Below are 25,021 nucleotides of genomic sequence, written 5' to 3' on the forward strand. Positions count from 1 at the left end.
TGTTATGATAAGTTTCTTTTGGAATGTGAAAGATTATTCTGTATGTGATTTGGGTAGTCTTGGTGTTCTGCATTTTCTCCTTATCTAGCATTTGCATTGCAAAAATGCAAATATCAACATTATGTAGATGAGCCTCAATTGTGTGTTAATTAAACTTTCTTGGCTGCATATGAACTCTTTTCTGACCCATAACATGAGTGTACCTGTTCTAAAAGACTCACACTGAATTTCTATTTACAGAAAAAAATGTGGTTTGCATATGTAAATTTTGTGTTTGTTCTCTGCAGAACTCAGGTAAAAAATTGTCAGAGTGGGCTTGGGAACACACTGTTGAGTACAATGTGATCAGAAGTAGATGTCATGCTGACAGAATCCTCTAATAATCGTACTTTCATTTATTCAAAGGGTGAAAAATATCCTACAATCGCATGATCTGCTTTGCTTTTCAAGAAATATCATTTGTTATTCTCTGTGTGTGTTTGGACTAAAGCCATGCTTGGCTCAAGTAACTGCAGTTCAGCTGACTTCCAGATAGGTCTGTGTACTTAACAAATACTGGGCTTAACTATCAAAATTTGGCCATTGTAGTGATGTAGTAATCCATTAAATTTATATTGCATAGAAGTTAATAGTCTGTATATTTTTAAATGCAGCTTTTTCATAACTAACTCTTTTTTCTTTGCATAGTTAAAGTCCTTGATCTTACGGCTTCAGAGGCTTCAGGAAAAAGCAGTAGAGGAAGATGACTATGATAAGGGTGAGAATTACTCCTTCCTAATCCCCACTGGATCATGCTGCTTTTTTTTATCTTTCCTTCTTTCTCTATTAGTTTTATTTTATATTTCCTACATAGCAGTGAATAGGTGTGGAAAACTAGTTCAATGAACTGTATTGTTTATTCTGTTGTGTGGCAGGAAACAAATTAAAGTAGGTCAGCAGCAGGTAGCAACAGTTTTTATTTTCTTGAGCCACATCACCATGTGGGAAGGTTGAAATCCAAATACCCACCATCTGGATCAGCTGTTTTGAAGCAGCATGACTGGAAAAAAAAAAAAAAAGGCAGAAATGAGTGGAAGCTTCAAAAGGAGAAAGGACAGGCGCTGGCTGCTGACAGAGTGAGATTTGCTGCTTGCCACATTTAGCCATGACACTACAACAGGACTCATAGAAATAAGGTCAGTAGCTATTACAGAAGTGAATGATACTGTCCTGTGGGATTAAGTTGATGTCCACTGAGTTTAGTCAAAATCTGCTGGAGAATATGGTGGTGATACAGCAGCTGGCAAATATCTATCTTTGAATAATGCTTTTTCTTTCAAATGCCTTGGCGCTTCTGATAAGGTTTTTATGTGTGCACATTAGTAATTAGAGCATCTATTAACACACATTGGGTTTCTTATTGTTTCCTGTTGTGGTAATCTGTGTTCAGATACTCATATTTTGATAATCTTGAAGTTCTAAGGTAAATGCTTCCTGTTACATCTGTCTTCAGTTGGAAGAGTCTGCAAAATTTTCACTGAAATCTGCATGGTTACTTCAGAGAATAAGTGTGGGAAAAGACAGCTCTTTTCCTCCCATTTTTATACTCTCGGCTTTTTGGGATTGGGCAGTGGTCAGACTTGTGGTTTGCCTCTCCAAATTAATGTGTGATGCTTTGCAGTTGTACCATGACTCTGTTTTCCTGCCCCCAAAGAAGTCCCCAAGGTCATGATATGGTGTCTAGGGAATAGATGTGTAGCACTTTTGCAGGAGTGATTCTGTTGGCCTCTTAAAGGCCTGCCTGTGTACAGAAGAGTCTGCTGCTGTCACAAGCCATTCTTTTAGTGTGGCATCTCCCAAACAAGGAAAAACCTTTAGGTGTGTTAAAATCTGAGGATGTAGTAGATATTTATGGATTTAATCTCTGTCAAATAGACATTATTAATGTATGTGTGCTTTACATGTGTAACACTCATAACTCTTCTTTTTTAAGTGCCTGTGGGTTGAGCTCACAGTTGGAGGCTTCCCAACAGCTGTGTGCTTGGTGTGCATGGTTACCACAGATTCCAGCTGGGATTCTCCAGGCAGCCAGCCAGTCTGACAGCAGTATTTCAGTGTATCAGGTGTGACATCTCCATGTGATGCCATATAGTCCTTGACCACAGGAAAAAATGATTACTTGTGTTAAATCTTGCACAGAAATTCCTTGGGCGCTAGTCTTGTATCCTTAAAACGGGACCAGTCCTCTGTTGACCCTCACTTCTTCCTTTTACCCTTTTCAGTTCCACCCTAGTTGTCAAGCAGGGGTTAGCACACCTGGTTAGCACAGAGGGTGGTTTGCAGAATCTTGCCTTAATTCCCCTCAGGTGAGTGGTCTGGCTGAAATGTTATTTCACCAGGTGTTGTGGGCACAGAGACAAAAAGTGATGAGAGTCCACAGGTAGGATTGCTGTTTTCTGTGCTAAGTCTGACATACATAGGCAGAAAATGTTTGTCCTGGTATGGGACTGGATGCTGAGGTGCTTGAAAGACTTTGAATTGAGTTCTTCCATCCCTTTGAAAACTAGAAGTCCACCTTGTCTGACACTGTCATTCTCAGAAAATGGCATGATTCATGCATGCATGCAACCAGCCATCCTGAATTTTATCAGTTCCTAGCTTTTGAGCCCTTGACCTGTTTTCTGTCATACTGGTCATTCTTCTGCTTCTGATACAACTATCAACTGGGGGTTTTTTTTGTGACCGCTTTTCATTATTTTCATGGCATCTGACTCCCTTAGTTTTCCTTTTGTGAAACACAGGGAGTATATCTTCAGGCTAAGACTTGCATGGAGAAGGTGCAGTGCTGCAAGGAGAACCAGAGCTGTGACCTTCCTTCCTCATCTTGCAGTGGCAAAGCTTTCCACCTTTGCTTTTAGAGCTACGTCACTGCTCATGGTGGAGAGCAAAGTCTTCCCTGGTGTGAAGTTTGAGAGCTTGTGAAAGAGCTTACAGATCAGCCCAGTACCAGTTTCTGTTCAAGTGAAATCTGTAATTAGCCTTCTTTAAAGGGATCTTATTGCTAGATGTTACTAGCAGGTAATGGAATTGTGCAAAGCTCTGATGTAGGGCATAAATGGGGGTGTATTATCAGGCAGTGGAATATGGTCCGTGGGGAAGGCTGAGGACATTTTAACTGTAATGCTAGAAAGAGAATTCCTGATCCTGTAATTTGGGGAATGACTCTAAGTGAGTCCTCTGTTAAGAACAGAACTGTTTTGAATCAGAGATGATGGTAGTGCTGTGTGTAGTGACAACACAGGTCTTGCTCATTTGGAAGCACTACAGGGAAAAAATAAACTTAGTGTGATGAGAATAGCTGTGAAATGCTCTGGACATGGAAGAGGTGAGTAGAGGGGAGGGAGAGCAGGTGGAGGAGGGGTACGTGTGGTTAGACTCCCAAGAGGGAAACTAAATTGCCAATAAATACATTATCATACGTAACTACTGCTTTGGTGCTGGAGTCTTCTCTCCAGCTTCAGCCATGGTCAAGAAACTCAAGAGATTTTCTGACTCCAGCACTTTAAGGGTCATCTAATCTTGAGGGAAGGCCTCTTGGTGGGAGGGAGATGTGCTAGCACTTAAAACTGTTCTAAGTGCTCAGAACTGTTTTCTGCTTTCTGACACTGCAAACTTCAGGCTTTAAGGAAAGACAAGCATCACAGGTTTGACGTTGTTGCTTTCCTGCTCTACAGAGCTTTTTGAAAGCTCCTGTAGTTTAAGGTAATAATCGAAACTGAATTATAAGTAAAGTAGTGCCCTTACAGGGAGGGAAAAAGGATCCACCATGTTTTCAGTTGTAGCAACAAGACTAGGAAATGACAAAGAAATAAAAGCAAGCTTATCCCCCTACAAAGCCATGGACAAATACCTTGTTGCAAACAGCTCAGGAATAAGGATATATTTGTTTTTCCACCTTGCAAAAACACGGGACAAATGCATGTTGCTTGAGCTGTTAGAGAACATGGTGTCTTCCAGGTTAACATTAATGAATTAGCATTTATTTCCTGAATGAGGGAAGGTTTTTGTAAGGGCAACCACAACCCTCTATTGTTGTTTAAGAGACAAGGGAATGCCTGTTCAAGTCTTCAGCTTGTTTCTTCCTAGTTTTTCCTTTCTTTAGGTGAATCTATTTGCTTTGTCTTCCTCCTCCCCTTGAGCTTGAGAGGTGTACAGCAAAAATGACTCTTGCTATTGCTTGGTTACCTGTGCTGTGCCTTCTGAAAGACCTGTCTTGGCATGGTTAGGGTGTTGGTGTAAAGAAGCTCCAGTCAGGCATTCAGATAACTGCATTTTTTCCTGCACTTTCTGGCAGTGCTGTGTGTGTAGGATGGGGGATGTGTTTGTTCCAAGAGCGTTGAGGGCTGCTCGGGCTGGAGGCCACCCCCATGTCCCTCACTGGTGCTCATTTTCTAGAGGTCAAAGTGCTGTGAAACCTGCAGGGTATTCTCTCCTCATGCTGTAGCTGTCATGGATTGTTTCAAATGCAGATGTTCCTCAGCTGTGAAATGGTTGTGTGAAATGCATATTCAGTGAGACAAATATTCTCAGTCCCAGTATAATTTTAAAGAGGAACCCTTGGGATGTTATGTGTTTTATTGCTCTTGCTGTTTTTAGGTGGTGAAATATTGGGAAATGAATGATTTTTTTTTTTCCCCTGTATTTACTTGTGGTCTCCTCTTGATGGCCACATTACTGTATATTTTCAAAGCAGGTACTGTATCATGGGAATATAAGCATTTTGCCTTGCATAGCATATAGGAAAAATTGGTCTGTTCTCCAAGGATCACTTGGAGTGTTGTCATGGCTCATTATTCATGATGGAGCTTGACAGCTCCAAGGTTAAACACACTGCTGAATACAGGAGGAAAAAAAAAGACTGTATTTTGTGTTTGTGGGAGTTGTGCTTGCAGTGGGAGCAAGTGAATTTTGCTCAGTACAAATCTATCGCCCAAACACTTGAAAACCCTTTTCCTGTTCTTTGCTGATTGAGCTCCTCAACCTTGCCTGGTGCAAGAGGCAAGTGGATTGGTAACTGTAAGGACCAAGTCTTGCTGCTGAACTCCACTGCTGCCTCACATGCCATCTTGTTACTTAGCAAAAAGTTTTTGCAGAACTACTGATTCTTTTAAATTATGATAATTATTTTTTAAAGAAAATTTTTCTTTGCAGATGCTTTGTTGGTAAGTGGTAGGGAATGCTAATTCCCCTATGCAATTCAGAGTTAGGGTTTTTCAGTGAAGGTCATTGAGTAGATCAGAGCAACTCCTCATCAGCCCAACATGACAGAACACAGAAACATTTATGCCTGTGGTCACAAAATCTTACCTCAGCAATAAGGATTCATGCTGTAAATACATTTAACATCATGTAAGCCTTCAGTTATTTTAGGTGAGTTCTTGAAGGATGAGCTATATGAATTGGTGAACTGCCATGGACATGTGCACTGTGTGCTCTGCAAAAAAACAGTGTTTGCATGTTTTTTCTTTATTTTTTGCTCTTTGCCTGTGTTCTTTAAGACTTCTTTATACCAATTGTCCTTTCCATATCTCAGGATCTGCAGGGCATCAAGGACAGAGCCCTGTGGTGTGTGTAGGAGTTTGAGTCTCATTTTCACATTTTCCCTTGATCACAAGAATAGGAAGGGAAAGAAAGACTTTGTAGCTGTTAGTCTCCTGTAGGTTTACACTATGAGAGGTGCTGTTGCTCACTTGAACCAGCTATTTGTTTTAAGGCAACTGCAGAGAGAGTAAATGAGGGAGAATCATGTTCAGTAATGCCTGGGTTGAAAATATTAAGTAGCACTCCAAGGAAGGCTTTTGCCACTTCTTACAGTGGTACTTGCAAATACTGAATTTTGCAAAGACTCTGAACACCTGGCCTGGAGACGTGTAGCTGTTTGGTCTTTACAAGTTTCTTTTTGCAGTTTAAACTGGAGCAGTATTTTTTCCCAATTTTATGTACTATTTCTAGTTGTAGCTCTTAAACATTTGAGTTAATTTGATATTCAAGCAGGTGGGTGGTGTGTTGTTCTTTTTGTTATCTTGTTTGTTTGTTTTTAAATCTCTTTTTTCTTGGAAGAGCTGTTTGTAGATGAGGGTTGGATAGGATCCCTGCTTTACTGTGCTTCTATTATTTTGAACTGAACTGCTTGCTTGACAGATGGCTGCTATAACAGGACACAGAAACGAAGGCAACTTGGCTTCTTCCTGAGGAAGGACAGGGAATTTGAGAGAAGCTATATCTGGAAATAACTCTCGAAGAACACATTACTTTGGGTTGGACTTGTTTCAGTGTGCCATGTACCTTTGGAAGTTGAGTCTTCAAACCCAGCTGTATGTTTAGTGAAGCTCTCTAGCTGAGGCTGCTGACTAAATAAAAAGTGATGAATGCTGGAGGAGCAGGGCTGCTGTGACACAGAAGACTTACTGCAAGCTTGTAACTTGCAGTTGCAGTCCACTGACTTGTCAATGGTTTGTGGTGGATGGAACAAATAGGCCTTTCTGTTGTGCCACAGTGTCAGAACCTTGTTTCATCACAAGCTTGTAGAAACCTCCTGAAATCTGTGGGTGAGTCTTCTGGGTTTCATTTTTATAACTTTCCTGTAAATCTGTTAAGAGGATGGGGGGGAAAAGAGCTTGTATAAATTCTCAAACCCAAATCTTTGTTACACGGATCTCGTTTGCCTTGTTTTACTCTGATAAATTTAAATAACCTCCCCAGAAGAGTTTGGAAGGTTAAGGATAGTAAATGCTTATGTGAAATATACTTAATTTACCTTGCAACAAAACAGGCAGCACAAGCCTTACAGCTCTACCATCTTGTCCATGTTCCTCTAAGGTAGCAGACTGAAATGAAAAATAGAAGTCTTTTTGCGCATATCCATTTTTTGTTTGGTGCTAGTTGAAACTGTGTTCAAATGCTTCATCTTGGCTTCTGTCCACAAACAGCAGTAACAAAATTACTGTTTATTTTTGTGCAATCTGTGTTAGGCTATCCCGTTGCTATTGTGTTTGGTTTGGTCTTATTTAATTGCAAAATTGAGCAGGACTCACAATTTAAAGGTATGAATGTCTTTACCTTGCTGTCAGACAACTGGAAAAGCTTTTATTAATACTAGAATAGTAGTGACCAATGCTTATGATAGGGAGGTCTGGTGTGCATTTCTGGGTACTTTGACTTCTTGTTTTTGGTCACTACGTGCAAAACACGTACATCTTCAGCAGGTTCTTGAAATGCTTTTGATGTGAATCCTTATTTTAGACCAGTTGTTCTGTTTCACATCAAAGAGCATCTTTGAGGTACAACGAGATCTTGCTGTTGGTCTAGTTATGCTCCACATTGAAAATGCAGTTGTGTTTTCTGTCTCTCTAATTCCTTAGCTAATTGTAGCTGTAGTCAAGCAGTGTCTTGCTTAAACTGTGCAGCCTAAGTATTTTTAGGAAGTGGTAGTATTTTATGGGATTCTGCTGTGCTCTTGTATTTTAATCTTGGCCAGAGTGAAGAGGTTCAGCTACGTCTTGTGTCCCTGGAAGCTGCTTGACAAGAGGGAAATTGCTGAAGTTTTGGCATACAGAGTACTTGGAAGCTTTCTCTGCTCCTGGCCATCTGCTCTCTAAAGCTGACACTGCCGGCCACCCTCCCAGGGTAGTCGGGCTCTGCTTCTCAGTCCATGATGCAGCCAAGCTGTTCCCAGACAGCCTGGCTAGTCTTTTACAAACAAACAAGCAATGACAAAAATACGAACAAAAGAAGCAATTATGGGTAATTTAAGATCTTACTTGCTGAATGGCTGTTTGAAGCATTGGGTTCTGATGGGTGTAACTTGGGAGAAGTGTTGATGTGGTATCTGGACAGTACCCCACTGAGTGAATGACATGGCTCTCCTGATACCCAGCCAGCCCATCTGCTTACTTTGCACTTGAAAACAAATTTTATATTCAGGACAGACTTATCTTTCTCTAGCTCTTTAGAAATATTAGCACCAGATAAGAAATTTGTGTTCCATTCGCAATATGACCACTGGAGACAGGGTGGCTATTAATTCAACCAACAACTAGAAATTGATTTTGCTGCCCTTGTCTTACACTTACGATATAAAAAATTCTAAGAGAAGGGGGACAGCTGCTCTTTTCAATTATTATCTGCTTAGTAAATGACTGGATCTGGGCAGAAACTTCTAGATGTAATGATAATGCAATTTCTGTGAATTTGGATTAAAAAGATGCTGAATGAATGTGACTACTATTTGAAAGCAAACATGAAAATCTTTCAGTGTGAGTCTTTTTGGGAAAAATGATAATGCTCTTTGCTGATTCTTGAATGGTGTCTGGTCAAATTCCTGAACAGGATGTTTTTATTGGAGATCTTTGCAGCCCTGCCATTTCTTTCCAAACTCCCCTGCAAAGTGGGATTGCCTCAAGTCAATTAACTTCTGCTTTCTCTTCAGGTTTCCCTCCTCTCCTCTGTGTCCACCTGTCTGGGCCAACTAGCCCATGGTGGGGTGTGTTCATAGTTCTGCAGATGTGTCTGTGCTCTCTGATGCTTCACTGCCCTGCCTTTGGCATATGCAAGCTTCTGTGTGTGGTGTTTTTTTTTTTTTTTTTTTTTTTTTTTTTTTTTTTTTTTTTTTTTTGGTTTCTTTTCATTAGCCTGTGGAAGGTAAAAGCAGCAAATATGGTGTTTTGTGGAGATCTTTAGTTCCATGGAGATTGCTCTTAGGACAGCGATAGGTTTGTGGCAGTGAGCATTAATAAAAACGGCCAAGTGGGGAAATTTCAGATTCCTAGCATTCTTATACAATAGCATGTGTTGGATAAAGACTCAGTGAGTCCATAGGAAATGCTGACTGTGGTAGCATCCAAAGTGATGTTAGGTGATGTGGGTTTCTTGCTTACCAGTCAACATTCCTGGTGGGTGTTGATTTGAAGTCTGGAAAGTGATTGGGACATCTTTGTGCTTGCTGAGATTTTTTAAAGTGTGAAAAAAGTAGATGAAATTAATAAGTTGAATTGACTTGATGTTTGGCAAAGTTAGAAACAAAGCAAGGTGAGATGCTGTGATTTGGAGGCATAATTCCAACATGATGTTGGAACCACATACAAATAAAGATGTACAGCTGTTTTTGTTTAGATCATGGCAGAATCTACTATTCATCTGATTTATTTGTGAGTGTTCCTTTCTGTGCCTCTGGCACTGCCAAGTGTCCCTGTATGCCTCCCTGCTAATGACTCCCTGGAAAAATAACACCTTGGAGAAAAGGCTTTACCTGTGGAGTTGCTAGAAACTCTCCAGAGGTCATTCAGCTTCTTGAGAAATTCAGGAGAAGTAAAGAACGAAACCCATTTGGGTGTATATGTGCTGTGGCACCACACAGAGAATCTGTTGCCTTGCACCAGTGTCAGGGAGCGTGTTATTTATCAAAGGATTTGGGATAATGGTCTCAAGAATAAGACCTGCTTAGAAACGAGTGGGTTTTTATCTTATTTAGTTTTTTCATGATGTACTGTACCTAAAATGTTTCTTGGCTGTCATAATATCCAACCCTAAACCTGGAACAGCTTGTTCTAAGATCAGGAATTGCAGTATCTAAATTTCAGATGTTTCAGTTTCTATCTCTCACCTAAAGAAACTTTCAAGGGGCATGGTGCAAAGAGATACTAACTGACGTGTTCTGAAAAGCTGGTGCTCTTGAGTTATACTGAGTGAGAACACACAGGAGACAACTCAAATTTGACAGGAGTAACAATATCACTTCAATACTTAAGAAGCACTCTTGAACAAATGTGTTTTGTAGAATTTTTGTCTAACTCTAGGATTTCATTCGTACCAAGTATGTGGAAAATTTTTTGTGTTTTCTTCCTGTTGTGTTGTGGGGCAAATGAGATTAGTCATTAACTATGGGTACAGGTATTGACCTTCTGGAGTTAAATACAGTTATTCTCAGTGTGGGATTTTGCAGGGCCATGAATTCCAGATGAGGTTTGTCACAGGGAAATACCTTTAGGAGTCTAATCTTAATCAGATAAGCTTTTAGACACACAGGTGTGGAGGAGTTTTATGCCTGAAAGTTTGTATTGCTGTTCTAATTTAACTAGTTGACCTGGCTGACTAGTTAGCAGGACAAGCCTTGTGGTGCTGTGATAAATATATCATAGGCAATAGTGTGGTGCTGTGATGTGTATGAGGGGAAAAAACAGTTCTAGCTTTGCTTTACAAAACAGTAGACTCCATGCTTGCCTTTGAAACTTCACAGTGAGAATATGATATTTGCTTCTCTAAAACCTTCAGTTTGATGTTTTGTTGTAGCTGGTAATTGATAATATCAAGTACATTACCAGTTTTACCTGCTTCATTAAATCTGAATAGCCAACAAAACATATAGATAACTAAAACCACTATTCAGGAAGGATTTCTTTTTATGAAAAAGAAATACTGATCACTTATTAGAAAACTGGAAATTCAAAAGCAAATAGTTTGGAATTTCCCATTGTGCATACCAATAGCAGTAAAACAAATGCTGCTGGAATAGCAAGTATTTTTAGAGACTTCTGAAGGAACTTTGCTAATAAAAAGTCTTCTGAAAGCACAGGTAGAAAAGCTGGTGTCACTAAATGGTGTGGTTTTTTTTTTTTTTTCAATCTTTAGTTTGCCTTATAGAGGTGAAGATCAGCCATGCAGTCACACTAGTGATCTGTCACTTCTAGAGTTGTACATATTTTGAAATGAATAATGGCATTAAAAAAAAGACATATGAAAAGGTTTATGAATATCAGCCCAGTTCTGGAACTTAATTCTACTTTATCTGTTTGTGAAGCAAATTGTTTTTAGTCCTAAGAGTTTTGTAGATTTAAAGTGAAATGTATATTTAAAACTCCCTCAAAACAATACAACCTGTAAGTGAATTTTTCTTGTGTTATGAAATGCCCTTATGTATTTTTCATTTTGTAAATAAAGAATATGATGTAATGGGATGACTTTTGGCTGCACCTCTGCACTGGACTGAAGCTGGGCTCTTTTCACTCTGAATCCTGAGTGACAACAAGAATTTTATCAATGTGAGTCATTTAAAATTAAATGGCTCTCTTAATTATGAGCACGTAGGAATGCAGAGAGAAAAGGTTTACTACTGTAACCCGTAACACAGTGCAGAGCCTACTAGTAGGTTTATTGCTGAAAAGTCCTCATCTATCAAATACCACTCAAGGGGAACTGATTTCTTAACCCTTAATCTGAGCAAGAGCAAACTGGTGAACTGGAAGCAGAAAGCTCAATAGCCCATTAGTAGTTCTGCTGAGGTCTTGTTTGGGAAAGGAGCCCTTGTGTCTTAAGGAAGCTACACTGACTCTGACCCCCTTTGAATGTGTACAAGCAGTATCTGCTGCTCTGTATTCACAGGCCAGATGCCATGCTTTGTTGCCCATGTTATTAGAGAATCTGCTGTCCTGGCCTTTCTAAGAACAAACAAAAGGAACAAACAAAAAGTTCAGCTCTTTTAAGTGCACAGCTGTAATTAAAATCAAGCTCAAATTCTTATTGAAGTGCAGGAGTGTTGGTTTGAAATATTTTAATTACTACCTTTATGTGGTGGAGAAAACACTTTTGAGCAAGAACTGAAATAGCCCCATTCACAGGTAGGCTTTAACAGCTCATTATTTTAGTAGGATCTAACAATAATGAAAATAGTGAGAGTTCTGAAAAAAGAGGTTCTGGTCAGGCTGTGTCACTTGCCTTGCAGAACCTAGGGGAATAAGACTCAAAATGTATGTGCAAAAAACCCAAAACAACTCATAATGTTGACAAGATCTTCCAGGGAAAGAAATGCTGAAGATACCGAGGAGGCTAAAACCAAGAATTATTTGGGTAAAAAAAAAAAATCCAAAGTAGAATTACTTCAGAATTAAATTTTAATTCTCTTTCAGAGCAATGTGCCTGCAGAAGCACTGCTACTAGATTGGTTTTCTGATATAATTATTCTGCCATCACAAAATCTGTTCATGTCTGTGTGTAGAGAAATCTGAGTTTTGTGCAGTTTTATATTTCCTGTCTCAGGTGCTTATTTCCCCACCTGTAACTCCCAGGACTTACTATGAAGAATACATAGGATGCTGTTATTTCATTTAAATGACTTTTTTTTTTTTTTTTTTGGCGGGGGGGGGGGGGGGGGGGGGGGGGAGGAGAACATTGTTTGTTCCAAAACAATCATGAAAGTTCCAAGTGAGAAGGGGGAGAGAAATGGTAGAGAAACAAATAGTTTTTACTCCCCATGTCATGAACTGTTGCCACTTTGCCTGTTGAGTGAACTTGCCCTTTACTTTATACAAGAGGTGTTTCTCTCTGCCCTGCTCCTGCTTCCAAAATATTTAGGCTCTTCCTACCTGCAGGTGTTGTACTGGCTGAATACACAGGGGCAGACTTACATGCTGAAATTGTTTCATTGTTTTTGCTTCTCTCAGAGGGAAAAAAAGAAAAGATAGGAAGTCCTTTCCTTTTCAATCAAGAAAGGAGAAGACAAGACTGCCTGTGTGTGAATGGCTAATGCCTTAGCAGTGCAAACAGATGGGAGTTACTTGGGAACAGCGTGGGCAGCAAAGCAGCTGAGCTGTATTTGACTTACTTTCTTTTCTTGTGACACACTTGTTTGTTGAATGTAGGAAAAAAAATATTCATTATGTCAAAAAAAGTGAAACGAATCTTTTTTGGCTGGTTAAAGTGTCCTGAAAAATGCTGCTTTTGCTCCAATGAGGGAAAAACAATGAATTCAGTTCCTGTTCAAGCCAGTGCTCAGTTCTGTGCTGACTGCAACAGGTGTAGGTCATCTGAGGGCTGGAATCCTTCAGGGGGATAATGTAGCTGGTTCTGCTGGACGAGCACCTTCTGGGCCATAGCTTGAGGGAAGCAAATTTGAAGTTTGACTTTAACAGGCCTGTTCTGAGAGGTTTCTTGTACCTCCATGTATGCTCCTGTGGGGACTGTGGCATTAGTGATGTTTGCCACATTTCCTGGCCTCCCTTGGGTGCAAGCAAACAACATAATTTCTCCTCTCTCTGAGCTCAGGGATCAACTTTGCCTTGCATATTGTGCCTGCTTTCAATTTGTCTAGAAGCCCTTTTTCCCCTGCTTTTATATTAAAATGTACAATTCTTTAATAGAAACCTCCTTGCCAATGTCTCTAATTGTTTAGAGTGAATGCTAGTAAGAGCTACTAATACCAAACTGAATGTTTGCTTGCAAAATCAGTTTTGATTTCTGAAGTTAGGAGGAATGGAAAATCAGTTATTTAGGGAAGTGTACCCTCCTTGATTCTAAACACTCCTGTCTCTCCCTTTCCTAAGAGCCAACATTTCCTCTATTTCCATTAGAAAAGTGAACTTCTGTGCTCCCACTTCACTGCTCTGGAGTCCAGTGTGCTGCCTGGCCTTCTCTACACTTCCCCAAATCCATTCTTTCTGTAACAAGTGGGCAGGTCAGTGGCTTGTGTGCCTTCCCACTGCTAGAGCAGGATCCTACAAACTGTTGTGTTCTTAGCTAAGAGCAATGAGGGATTTTTGATTTTCTTTCGTGTAAGGCAGATGCCTTTAGGGTTCACATTTCTTTGTCTGTAGGAAGAGCTAAAGAGTTCTTTGGATGGTTGGTTGTTCAGGTATGTGTAGTTGATGCCTATTAGACCTAAGGAGTGTCTTCTTTCTCATGCTTTTTTACACAATCCTAATTTCTTTTCCCCTATCCATTACAAAATTACACTTCATATCTGCCCAGAATTACTGAAGTCCATTTTTAATATCCAAGATTTATCTGTCTTGTAATGCAACAGTACACAGTGTTCCTAATATCTCCAATGCCTACCTAAAAGAAATATTACTGAATGTTACCTGGGGTGCAGAACTTTTTAAGCCCCATTGGGAAAGCAAAGAAAGTGTTTTTACAGCCCTGTTAGGTGACCAGGAAGGTTCCCTTTACCAAAGTAGACTGGATAACCTTTGGAAAAATCAAGAAAACAGTGTGAAATACTAAATTTATTTTTTTTTCTTAGTTCTCATCTGCAGGCCAATTGACTCTTGACAACTGGAGGTCTTTTTTGAAGTGATGTGTAGCATGCAGACCTATTATCTTGGCTTCCAAGCAAGTAGACAAATGATACTGGGGTCAGTTAAAAGTCGCAAAAAATACCAGTCATCCCTTCTATGCAAATGGGTTTAAAGTAGCAACCCCAACCAACTTGCAATGGAGAGATAGAGAGACTTTCTTGATGTTAATATTCTGCTCAGCCAAGATTAACTAACTGCTGCAGACTTCTTTTGAAGGTTAGGATGAAGCCGGTGCTATGCTCATTTCCAGTCAAAGAATGTTCTCGGGAGCTCGGGGTAAGGTCAAAAAGTTGAATGAATATTTCATCACTGCCAGCTCTTATGAAGTTCATGACTGTCCTGCTTTACAACTTTTTCCCACTTTACTCAGGACTTGTCAGGCCACACCTGGAATACTGAGTTCAGTTTTGGTCCCTGGTACACAAAAAAAGATGTGGGCAGGCTGGAAGGGGTCCAGAGAAGGACCGTAAAGATGACCAGAGGACTGGAAGCCTTCAGTGTGAGGAAAGGCTGAGAGAATTGGGTATTTTAAGCCTTTAGAAAAAAATGCCTAGGGGGAGACCTTGTCACCATGTTCCCATATTAAAAGGTGGCTACAAAGAAGAGACAGAGCCCCTTTTGGCCAGGAATCACATGAAAAGACAAGGAGTAACGGGCACTAATTACTCCTAGAGAGATACCAGTTGGACGCAAGGAAAATGTTTCCCAATGAGACCAATCAGTCAGTGGAATAATCTCCTTAGGGAAGTGGTGCATTTCCCAGTGTTGGATACCTTTAAGGTTCAGCTAGGCAGAGTCTTGGGCTGTCTTGTCTAGACTGTGCATCTCTAAGAGAAGTTGGATCAGGGATTTCCTGAGATACCTTCCAACTTGGTATTCTGTCACTGATTTTGCTTCCCTCTATTGGTGAAGGCCCTAATTTGGCCTCAAATACCTGTTTCAGGAACATCCTGTAGATTTGGGGTATGTTTAGCAGTGTTATGATGTGTTCAGTGCTGAATTGCCTGTGCATAGTCTTTATGCAAGTGGTGCTCTTGCTGTGCTTGGTTTTTTGATCAGTATTTAAATAGCCTCTTCCTTTATTGCTCAGCTGCTTCCAAGCATAAGCAGCTGCTTATTACTGAAATCTGTAGGGATGACCATAGTGGACAAGGAAGTGCTAATTAGCAGGGTGACACTAGTGGGGAATACAGATCTGTCAGAACTGCTGTCTCTGGGTGGATTTTCTCCTCTGGTGTTTTGTACTTGTTCATTCAGAAATGCTCTGCTTGGGGCCCCTACCTGGCAAAAGGGCTGTCCAACAGCTATTTGCTTACTGCCTTAACCTTGGCTGTGAGGAGTTGCCAGGGCTCCTACTGTGCAAATTCAGGATGCTGTTTTAGAAATAAAGCCAAATTAGGAAAGGAGAAGTGCTAGAGATATCTTAATATCTGAGTATCTTAACCTCTTGTTTAGACAATAAGCAATTTACTGTCATGTTTAAATACAAGAACAAACAGTGGTTTTGTTTAGCTTCCAAAGGAAAATTTGTGAGACTGGATGGAGCGACCAGGAATGCCTGAACTGAACAAGAGATGTTTTTTGCTGCTTAAAATGGAATTTATTTCTCACTTTTTTTTTTTACTTTTATGCCAATTATCTTGTTTAATAACAGTGGAGGAAGAAGGTGATGACAGTGCAAATGATGTGGCATCAGGGAGAACTTCTGTAGAATTTTTTTCTTTTTTTTTTAGGAACAAAGGCTTTTGATGGTTGGTGAAGCTCAGTAACTGGTATATGATATAGGAGATAGGGCAACTGTACAGACGGAAGTATTCAATAGGAGGTTTTTAAAAAAGAATAGTGTTAGAATTTTACTTTCTTTGAAACTTTATGTGAATACTTTGTTGCATTTTTTTATTATATTATTTTATGTATTTGACACATTGCTTATTGAACCCGATTTACCTTCTGCCTAAATGTGTTTAAAAAAAGTTATTTCTGGAAAGTTTTTTTTTGAAAGTTGGCATGAAGGGATTTTGTCTGAGATTTTATTTCTAAAAGTTCATCACAGCATAATTGCCTTAAATATAAGGCATAGCAGCCTGGTAATTCCTGGAGCTTGCTGAAAGAGGTCTGTAGGATTTTCCAGCACCACAGGTGGGTGCTGCAGAGGCTGGCAGGCTGTGCTGAAGGCTTTTCTCTCCATCCTGTGAAGTGTTGAAACATCCAGTTGTCACTGCTGCAGGCAGGATCTGTGCAAGATGGACCCTGGTCTGGCAGTTCTTGTCACTTCAAGGCTGTTCTGGTTTCTTCTGCTGCTGTAACATGCCCATGTTTTGTTGTATGTACTTCTCAAGCTGGCAATAAAGGTATTAGGTAGCATCTGTAAACTTTTATTTTTAGCCCTTTATAAAGCAAAATAATTTTTTCCTGCAACTTAGGCTCCAACTCCAGTCCAACCTCCAGTGGATCTGAGAATCCCATTGGCCTCAGTGGATATCAGATTCTTTACGTTCTGGATCCATAAGCTTTCACCTCTTCAGACAGGAGACAGCAGGCCAAGGGCAAATTTTATTTACACAGTATGCATCTACTTGATGAAGCTTCCAAATAAACAAGTAACTTCTTCCAGAATGGGGTGGTGGGTGTTATTCTCCAGAATATTGTTTTGTCCCTCATCTACACATTGAGGAACATTCATCAAACAGTGCTTCATTAGCCTAAAAAACTTCAAAACTGTATTTTCTGTCTCTTACTGAGAAGCTGTTTTCTTTACTGCAGCTGCTTGCAGCCTAGCATTCTGATGCTGCCATCATTCACTGTGCTTATCACTGAAGAAACCATTGTGGTTTTCTAAGGTCTTGATAATGTTGTTATTGAATATATTTGAATAACTACTTGAATTTGACACAGTTAGGAAACCTGCCAGAGGGTGAAACAAACATCACTCCCATTCTTGCATGTGGCAGCTGAAGTGGCAGTGAAGAGGTCTGAAGAATGTCATGCTGTCCCTTTGCCAACTTCCAGCCTTCTCTTCCCCGTAGAAGTGAAAACCTATGAAAGGAGATACATGTTACTGTGCTATACCGAGCTTTTTCTTTTTAATGGAGAGATAATGCTTTGAACAAGGGCTGTGTGGCTTCAGATACGTGTGAAGTGTATCTCTTAGAGTACTTACTGACAGGATGGCCTGATTCTGTTCTTACTGGTGATTTTATTTCCTTTAGTCTCATTCTGGAAATATTCAGGTGGTTAATGTTTATTCTGTATCTTAGGGACAGAGTTGCAGCTGTCTCTGGTTAACTTTAACAGAATGTTGTTTCTTTTTATTTTAATCCAAAGCTTGCTTAGAATGCAGGCAATTTTTAGTTCTATTCAACTAGTATTTGGAAAGTCTAATAAGACTTAACCTGTTTTGCAATAAATCTGGAAACCCAGTGCTTTCAGTCAGGGCATTGATTGCATGATTATTTTATTTTTGCTTGTTTTAGAGTTGACTCTAAAATATTTCTACCACTCTTTCCAGTAACTGCCAAATTTCCTCCAAACTTGTCTTGATGATACAGGGGCTGAATCTTAAGCAGTAGTGTTGAATTTTTAATACTTTGCTAGTAGTGGTAGCTGAGGATAAACTGAGTGGTGGAGGGATGAGGAGAGCCTGGACATCTTCCTTTCCCTTCTCTTCCATCTTTGCCCAATACAACTCCAGGCCTCTCTCGGTGACAAGGGTCTGGTGTCTGTGTAGGCTGGGGTTTTGATCACTTAGCCTTAGGATTTCAGCTCCAGCATTTAAGTGGCTTGATGCTAATTTCTGTATTTTTAGATGTTAATTTTATATTTTACAACATACTGTGATGTTACAAATGATCAAGTGCTACTTTTTGAAGAAGAAAAGTGTTTTGGTAATACAGGAACAGGGAGCTAAAAGAAAGAAAAAACCCAAATCCGCTACAGATTTTCTTTTGTGTTTTGTTGCAGTCTACATAATCATATTTGCTTTTTGCTATTTTAACTTTAGGCAAGCTATTTCAGTCTGCTTCAGGTGAGCTGTCCATAAAATGGGTGTATCATCACTTGACATACTACAGTCTTTTGAGTTCTAATTAAATACTCCAGAACTCCAGAACTTCAGTCATGAAATGACAGTAATGTTAGTTTGTCATGTCTTGGGAAAAAATGAAGTACTTGAACTCTTTTTTTTTTTTTTTTTTTTTTTTTTTTTTCCTTCCTCTCTCTCTATGATGTAGGTTACAACAAAGTTATTTTCTGTAGTAGCAATTATTGGGTGGAGTGACCTTTACCAATCTAGACACTGATGTAGTGGAAGGGACATTTTTCCACTTGACCTTTATGCAATGTGTCGGCTTGTCCTGTGGTGCTAAATGAGTTGCAATTGACAGATTTGATGGAACACTAACTTGACAGGAGCTTATTGTTTGGAAGCAGTTATGTGTGGAAATGTGGAGCCTCTAGTAAATAACGTGGTAAAAGTTATTTGCATGTCTTTTATTACTAAGGAACGACTTGCTTAGAAATGACCGCTGCCTAAATTGTAATTTGATTGCTGGTTCACTGAGATCCCAGGAAACCTTGTCAAAAACAATGATATTTCAGAGTAAAATCTATAGGCTGATCTTTTTATTTCTGCATTGCTCCGTAACCAAATAACATTGGTTTTCTGTATTTTAATCTTGCTACTTTTTTATGAAAAGAAAAGAGGAATAAAAGATAAAGAGTTTTCAGTGTATGACAAGGAAGCCACCTCTTTCAAGAGTATGGCCACGTGTGTGTGTATGTGTATAATAGCTTTCTTGGTTTTTTATTAATATATTAGAGAAATAATGGCCAGGTATAATTTGGGAAGAGAGAAGTTCTGGTTGTGGGGAGGAGTGAGGGTGGTGGATAGCATAAAAAGAACCATAAAAGGAGAACCAAACCATCCTGCCCCACTGCTCCAGCTAGGAAGTGCATGTGGCAGCTGCTCTTCACATCTGTTAAAAGAAAGTAAGGAGAGGATTGTGCTTGTTAAGGGGAAACGTAAAAACAAAGACCAAAAGTCAGTTATTTCAGATGTCTTGTTCTAATCCAGTAACTCGTTCTGCTCTGGTGGAAGACTGATACTTCCTGTAAATAGAATAATTCCACCTCCAAAATAGATAAGAAAAAGCTGTAATGGAGCTCAGGATCTACCTGAGACTACCTAAGTAATGAATTATTGTGGCTTTTTAAAGCCATTGAGCAGCAGGACTGAGAAAAGAGCAGCAAATGCCATCTGTCTGATCTACATATTTTACCACAGTTCTTCTTAAGCTGTCCGTTGAGGTAAAGTAAAAAGGAGCTGAATGGGTGTGGGAGGGGAAAGCAGCTCAGCTCTCTTCTATTACATTTGCAGGAGATATTTGGAAGGGGAAAAAATTTAGGTGTTTTATAGAGGTTACTGTTAACAACAGACACATTAACATATTCTTACTTCAAAGGCAATCTGTTCAAACAATTTCAATAGCAGAGCATGTTGCTGGACAGAGTCAAGGTGGAAGGCTGGATAGAAATGTTTATTTTGCTGTGGTAAAACAAGTAGTGTGGGTATACTGGCATAGAGTGAAATTCATAGCAAGATTCACTAGTGTAGCAATGCTATTTGATTGTATCTCACAAAGATAGTAGAGATTAGTTAATGTGAAGCTGTATGATAATAAAAACTAATTTTTTGCAAAGTTTTCATTTGTAGCTAATGCATGCCACAAAAGATAGCAGGCTTTAATGCATTCACTTTATGTGCTTGCAGGGGCTGGAAGCAGAATCTGCATTTGGTGAGCTGCAATTCTGGGTTCCTACAGCAGGATCACACTTGAAATATGTTCTGTCTTTTGTATGTGGGTTCCTATAAAAATGACAGGTCTCCCATCCTTTCTGGAGCAACTGTTTTCTGAATCCCTTCTGGAGAGCATGACAATATCCAAATCCTTCTCCCCAAGCTCCATTTCTAGCTGTGCATCCATCAGAGTCTCACTTTGCTCCTCCTTCCCCTTCCCACCTGGCTCTGTCAACACAGACACTGGTCTGGCAGCTTTCATTTCCAGCCTCTGGAGGGTCTGCTGAGCAGGGGGAGATGCTGCTGAAGGCAATGTCACTAAGTTTGTTCACGCTGTGTAAGGCACTGAGCCTGAATGTAAAACTTTCAAGACTTGTAGCTTGAATTGTGAGGACCGGTGAAGGTGCCTTGGCACTGCTGCATTCCACTCAGGTTGGGCATTTGAGAGGCTCTTCTGTGGCTCTGCATGCTGGAGGAAGCTGGACTTCTTGCAATGGCTGTCATTGGGTGGTTGCTGCTGTTCTTCTGGGAACACAATTCAGCCAGGCCTTTGATTGCATTTTGTGGTTGATGGAATGTTCTTACTCATAACTGCTTTGCTGAAGGGCACCAAAGTGGAGTTGAAGAGCTGTGGAACTTCCTTAGGGAGCCTTTGTTTTTCCTCCTACTGACCTCTGCTGATCTCCTGTGCAGCTCTATCCGCTGTTCAGCATGCTTTAGGAGTAGTTCTTACACCTGAAACACTTCCAGGAGCTCAGAGCCAGGGTGAAAGGAGTATTGTAAATGTAAAAAGTTAAAGTGCATCTGAGAAAGGAAGGAAGGTGGGGAATAATGATTAAAAAACCCCCCAAACTACTCCAGGACCCCATTTGTTAAAACAGGAAAGATGATGGGCTTCATCTGCTTTCGAAATGTGAAGATTGGGGTGACTTCAGTGGGTAAGAGTCTTTTATATGGAACAGTCTGCAAAGCTCAAATTATGAAAGGGTTAATATAAGGTTTCCTATGTGAGGAGCAGTTCAGGTTGTGTAATTACACCTATCTTTTTATCCGAAGATCTCACACAGGTGTTAATTAAGCCTAATGAGGCCCCTATGGAGCAATTGTTGCTATCTGTGTTTTTACAGACAGAGGACCTAGAAGCTGAAAGAAATAAGATTATTGGTAATGCAGCACTGTAGAATTGGTGTTCATGAGAGAATACCCAATGTGACTTGAAGCCACCTGGTACAGGCATGGCAGAACCAACTCATTCCATGAAACCATGCCAATAGTATATTCCAAATGTTTTCTCTCTGCCTTAAAATACAGGAGTTTTTAATGTAGATGCATAAAAAGAAACTGTGGACTGAGAAAAATTATTATTTCTAAATGGCCCATCTTCGTTATGCCTATAACTACTCATGGGTTTTCCTTTTCTTTTTGGTATGCTATGCTTGTGATTTGCAGGTTCCTATGATATTCTGGTTAGCATCCAGTGTTTTGTGAGGCTTATGGGAACCAGCAATAAGGAAAATATATCTATATTGTTGAGGTTTTGTATGCGAATTCCTTTCATGTGTTCATGTAAATCTTTTCAGTGCAGAGCAGACACATTGTTTTGTCAGCTTCCCATAGGGAAATCAAACAACTCTTTAATTGTTGTTTTGCTTCCTGTAATACTCCTGAGCTGTTGATAATTCCACAAAAGAATTCTGAAAAAGTACTGCTGGATGGATGAAGGTGGGTCAATAGAGAATTTTGAGATATTCTTACACTGCTTTGTTTGTAGAACGTTGGATTTCTTAAGCAAATCATCTAAGCCTTTCATCATCTTCTGGCCTTACCTCACATAGTGTGGGGTGGTTGCCTGCCTTGTACTTAGCTGTTCTATTCTTTTTCTCTGGTGCGGAATTTGGGCAGCTCCAAGACTGAGCTTGACAAAATTGCTACCTTTGTTGTTTCTGGAAGCCTCTGTGGACAGGTTGAACGTGGTGGTGCCATTGGCTGTCCCAATGCCATGACGTGTTGGTAGAGATCTGTTTCAGGGAGGTCACATCTCTGAGTCATCAGCTCAATAAAACACAAGTAACTTTTACAATAAGAACCTGCTTAAGCTGCCAACAAGATGTATGGCTTGATAGCAGAGGAAATGCCTCCTCTGAGGTTATTGCAGTAAGATGTGGCTTTGATCCAGTTCAGCCTGAGACTCTCTCTCTTCAGAGAAGTTCACTTCGTGCAGTGCTCTGAGCTCCACAAACTTTCTGGTGTTTTTACAGATTTTGGTGGTATTTTGAGAATGTCAGGAATGCAGGATGTTTTGAAATTCAGGATCAATAGGACAAGGTGTGCTTGAGATTAATTTCCAGAGGGGAAAAATTAGAAAAGCATATGCAGCTTTTGCATTTGATTTTTTTTTTTTTTTTTTGGGCCTTCCAAAGGAAGTTGCAGGATCCAACTAAACTTCCACTGCCCAAAATTATTTAAATTGTTTTGTGTTTGTGCTTTGGTACCAAAAACAGACTTGTGAAAGCAATGTTGAAGATGGTAGGTTGGAAATAGACAAGAGCTTAGTACTTGTATATGTAAGCTAAATAACCTATAGGTGCAAGTCAGATAGCTAAAAAATTGTATTTTTTCTGGTATTGGAAAAGAAAGAAGACTAGAGAAGCAGATACTAGCTGGAAGATGTGAGAAGAGAAGAGAATCAAGGGGCAGAAACAATGAGGGGAGAAACTGGGGTGTAAGGGTACCCATGAATTGCTGAGAGGAAATTGATTAATAAGGCCAAGTTCAAATGGAAGGGCAGGAAACCAGTCACCAAATATCAACAGTCAGCAGCTATTTTGTCTTTAAATGATTTTCTTTACCATTGAATTGTGATTCCTGGAGCAATAATTTCCTGATGGAAATTATTGGATCTGACTAGGTACAAGGCAGATTTTTTTTTTTTTTTTACGTGTGCTTGAGACACTGGAACAGTTTGTGCAGAGAGGTGATGGATGGATAGAGGCCCCATCTCCAGCAACATTGAAGGTCAGGCTGGATGGGGCTCTGAGCAACCTCATCTATTTGAAGATATCCCTGATTATTGCAATTGGGTTGGACTAGATGACCTTAAAGGTCCCTTCCAACTCAAACCACTGCATGAGTCTATGAAATTCTAGCGTTTGTGAATCCATTTTTTTTGTTTTGACAGTCAGAATAGTCTGAGAACAAATTACAGATGTTGTAAACCATTCTCATTGCTTGATTTCTTAGGATATGTCCTTTACTGTATAAAGCAGAACAGTGTATCTTTTGTGTGCTAGAACTGTGATGGATAGTATAAATTGAAAAAGTGGCTAGATGAAACTAAGTTAGCATATTTTATTTGCTATTTTTTAATTTGCCTTTATTTTTAAAAATAGTTTTAAAACAGTTTTTGATTTTGCATCTGTTGGTGCAGAGTACTTGGGAAAGGCTATCAGCTTAATTTGATGGTAAAGTTTTAGTTCTTGAAGAGCATTGGGAATAAGGAAGAAACAATGAAATTAGATTTATATATTTGAGATTTTGTAGACTAGTAAATGCAAGAGTGGGCACCTGGAATACAAGCAAACATTGAGCAGTATTGTGGGAGCTCAAGAAAGAGAAGGCAGGGAACAAGAGAGTCAGAAAAAAGATTGCTTTAACCTAAAGTAAAATTCTGGCATCCAGATACTCATCCATAGTGAATGAATGTACTGTTTTCAGCTCTGTTACCACAAAGACTTACTTTATAGTCTCTCTCCACTTTTGTTTCTAGAAGCTTCAGGTTTCCTTGAGGAGTTCCCCACTGCAGTTTTCAGAGCAATTGCTTTGGGGCTGCATGTGCCCATTTATATTCTCTTTATAGTTCTCTATGTGTAATACTCAATCAATAAGAAATAGTATTTTATACCTTTTCATCAATGTGCCTTGCCACAGAAAGGGGATAATGTTGCCTAATTGCATCTTGTTTTGATGGTGTTGATCTGTAGCTGGTGCCTTAAGCAGAGCTGCAAGCTGATTTCTTCCCCTATTGTAGTCCTTGGGAAACATAGCACAACTTAATATACACCACACTTCAAAACCTGTGCTGCTTTCTTTCAAACTTCAACTTAAAGCAACTCAACATCTACTCATTGGTGTTCCTTAGCCTAGACTTTCGGCTGCATTTTTGCAACATGGCTTTTAAAAGTATGAAGATAAACCTTTGTGGAACACTACTTATATTATCTATACTACTTTGTGGCTTCTCTCACAAAAAAAAAAAAAAATCTTTCAAACAGTATGCTTTAGGATGGTATTCTCAATATATTCAGCTTAGGCAATAATAAAGGATCCTTTTCTTTGTTTGACAGCTGGAACAAAGCACTTTAGATTCACAGTATGTGCTTAAATAGAGCCTGGTATGAAAAAGTCCTAATATAATCTGACTATTTCTAGTTACAAAATCCCTGATATAAAAGCCCAGATGTAGACCATCCAATTTTAAAATTTCTAGTATTTAGAACTTCATAAAAAGGACAGGTATCTCACGATATAATGCAATTAGTTGTAGAGCAGTGCAAGGTTTACTGTTAATTGCCTCGCCTGTTTTCTGATCAATCCATGGCATTTATTCAGAGGCAGTGAAGATAGATGGATGTTGGCTTAGAGATTCCTGGAGCAAGGAAAGGGACGTGGTGAACTGGGAAAGAATCGCCTGCAGTTGACATTAATTGACATTAATATACAGCTGACAGTTCCTGTGTATGGACTGCACTGAGTGGAAACATCCACCAAACCTTTTCTTCTACCATCTCCAATAAAAGAAGGAGCTGTATTGCAGGCCAAGGAGCTCTGCATTCATTGATTGCTGCCAACTTCCTTGTCTTGTATGATCTCTTTCAGAGTAGAATTTCATTCACAATTCTGTTTGGTTGTCCTGCATAGCCTGACATTTTTAAAGATACAGGTTTGACCTGTGGTCAGTGGTATGTGTTTTTCTTCATTTCTCTGAAATCTCATGTGTAGTGACAGTACTGTCAGCACTGCTTGCAGAATGATGTTACTATCAAATAAAGTGCACAAGCAATCAGCTTTTTTCCCCTTTTAATGTATCTTTCACGGTTCCTGTAAATTATTTTTATTGTAAAGT

At 39.6% G+C, this 25,021-nt stretch overlaps 1 protein-coding gene across 4 annotated transcripts in view; it reads left to right on the plus strand.

Moving 5' to 3' along the window:
• The window catches only part of DISC1 (DISC1 scaffold protein), a 190,761-nt gene that overhangs the window by 22,931 nt on the left and 142,809 nt on the right, over positions 1–25,021 (plus strand). For all 4 annotated transcript variants that reach the window (XM_083856260.1, XM_083856259.1, XM_083856258.1 and 1 more), the window contains exon 3: positions 688–757. In XM_083856260.1, coding sequence (XP_083712386.1) covers positions 688–757 — 70 coding nt within the window. The remainder of the gene's footprint in view (positions 1–687; positions 758–25,021) is intronic.

Source organism: Zosterops lateralis (genome assembly GCF_965231275.1).
Source record: "Zosterops lateralis genome assembly, chromosome: 3".
NCBI classification, from domain to species: Eukaryota; Metazoa; Chordata; class Aves; order Passeriformes; family Zosteropidae; genus Zosterops; species Zosterops lateralis.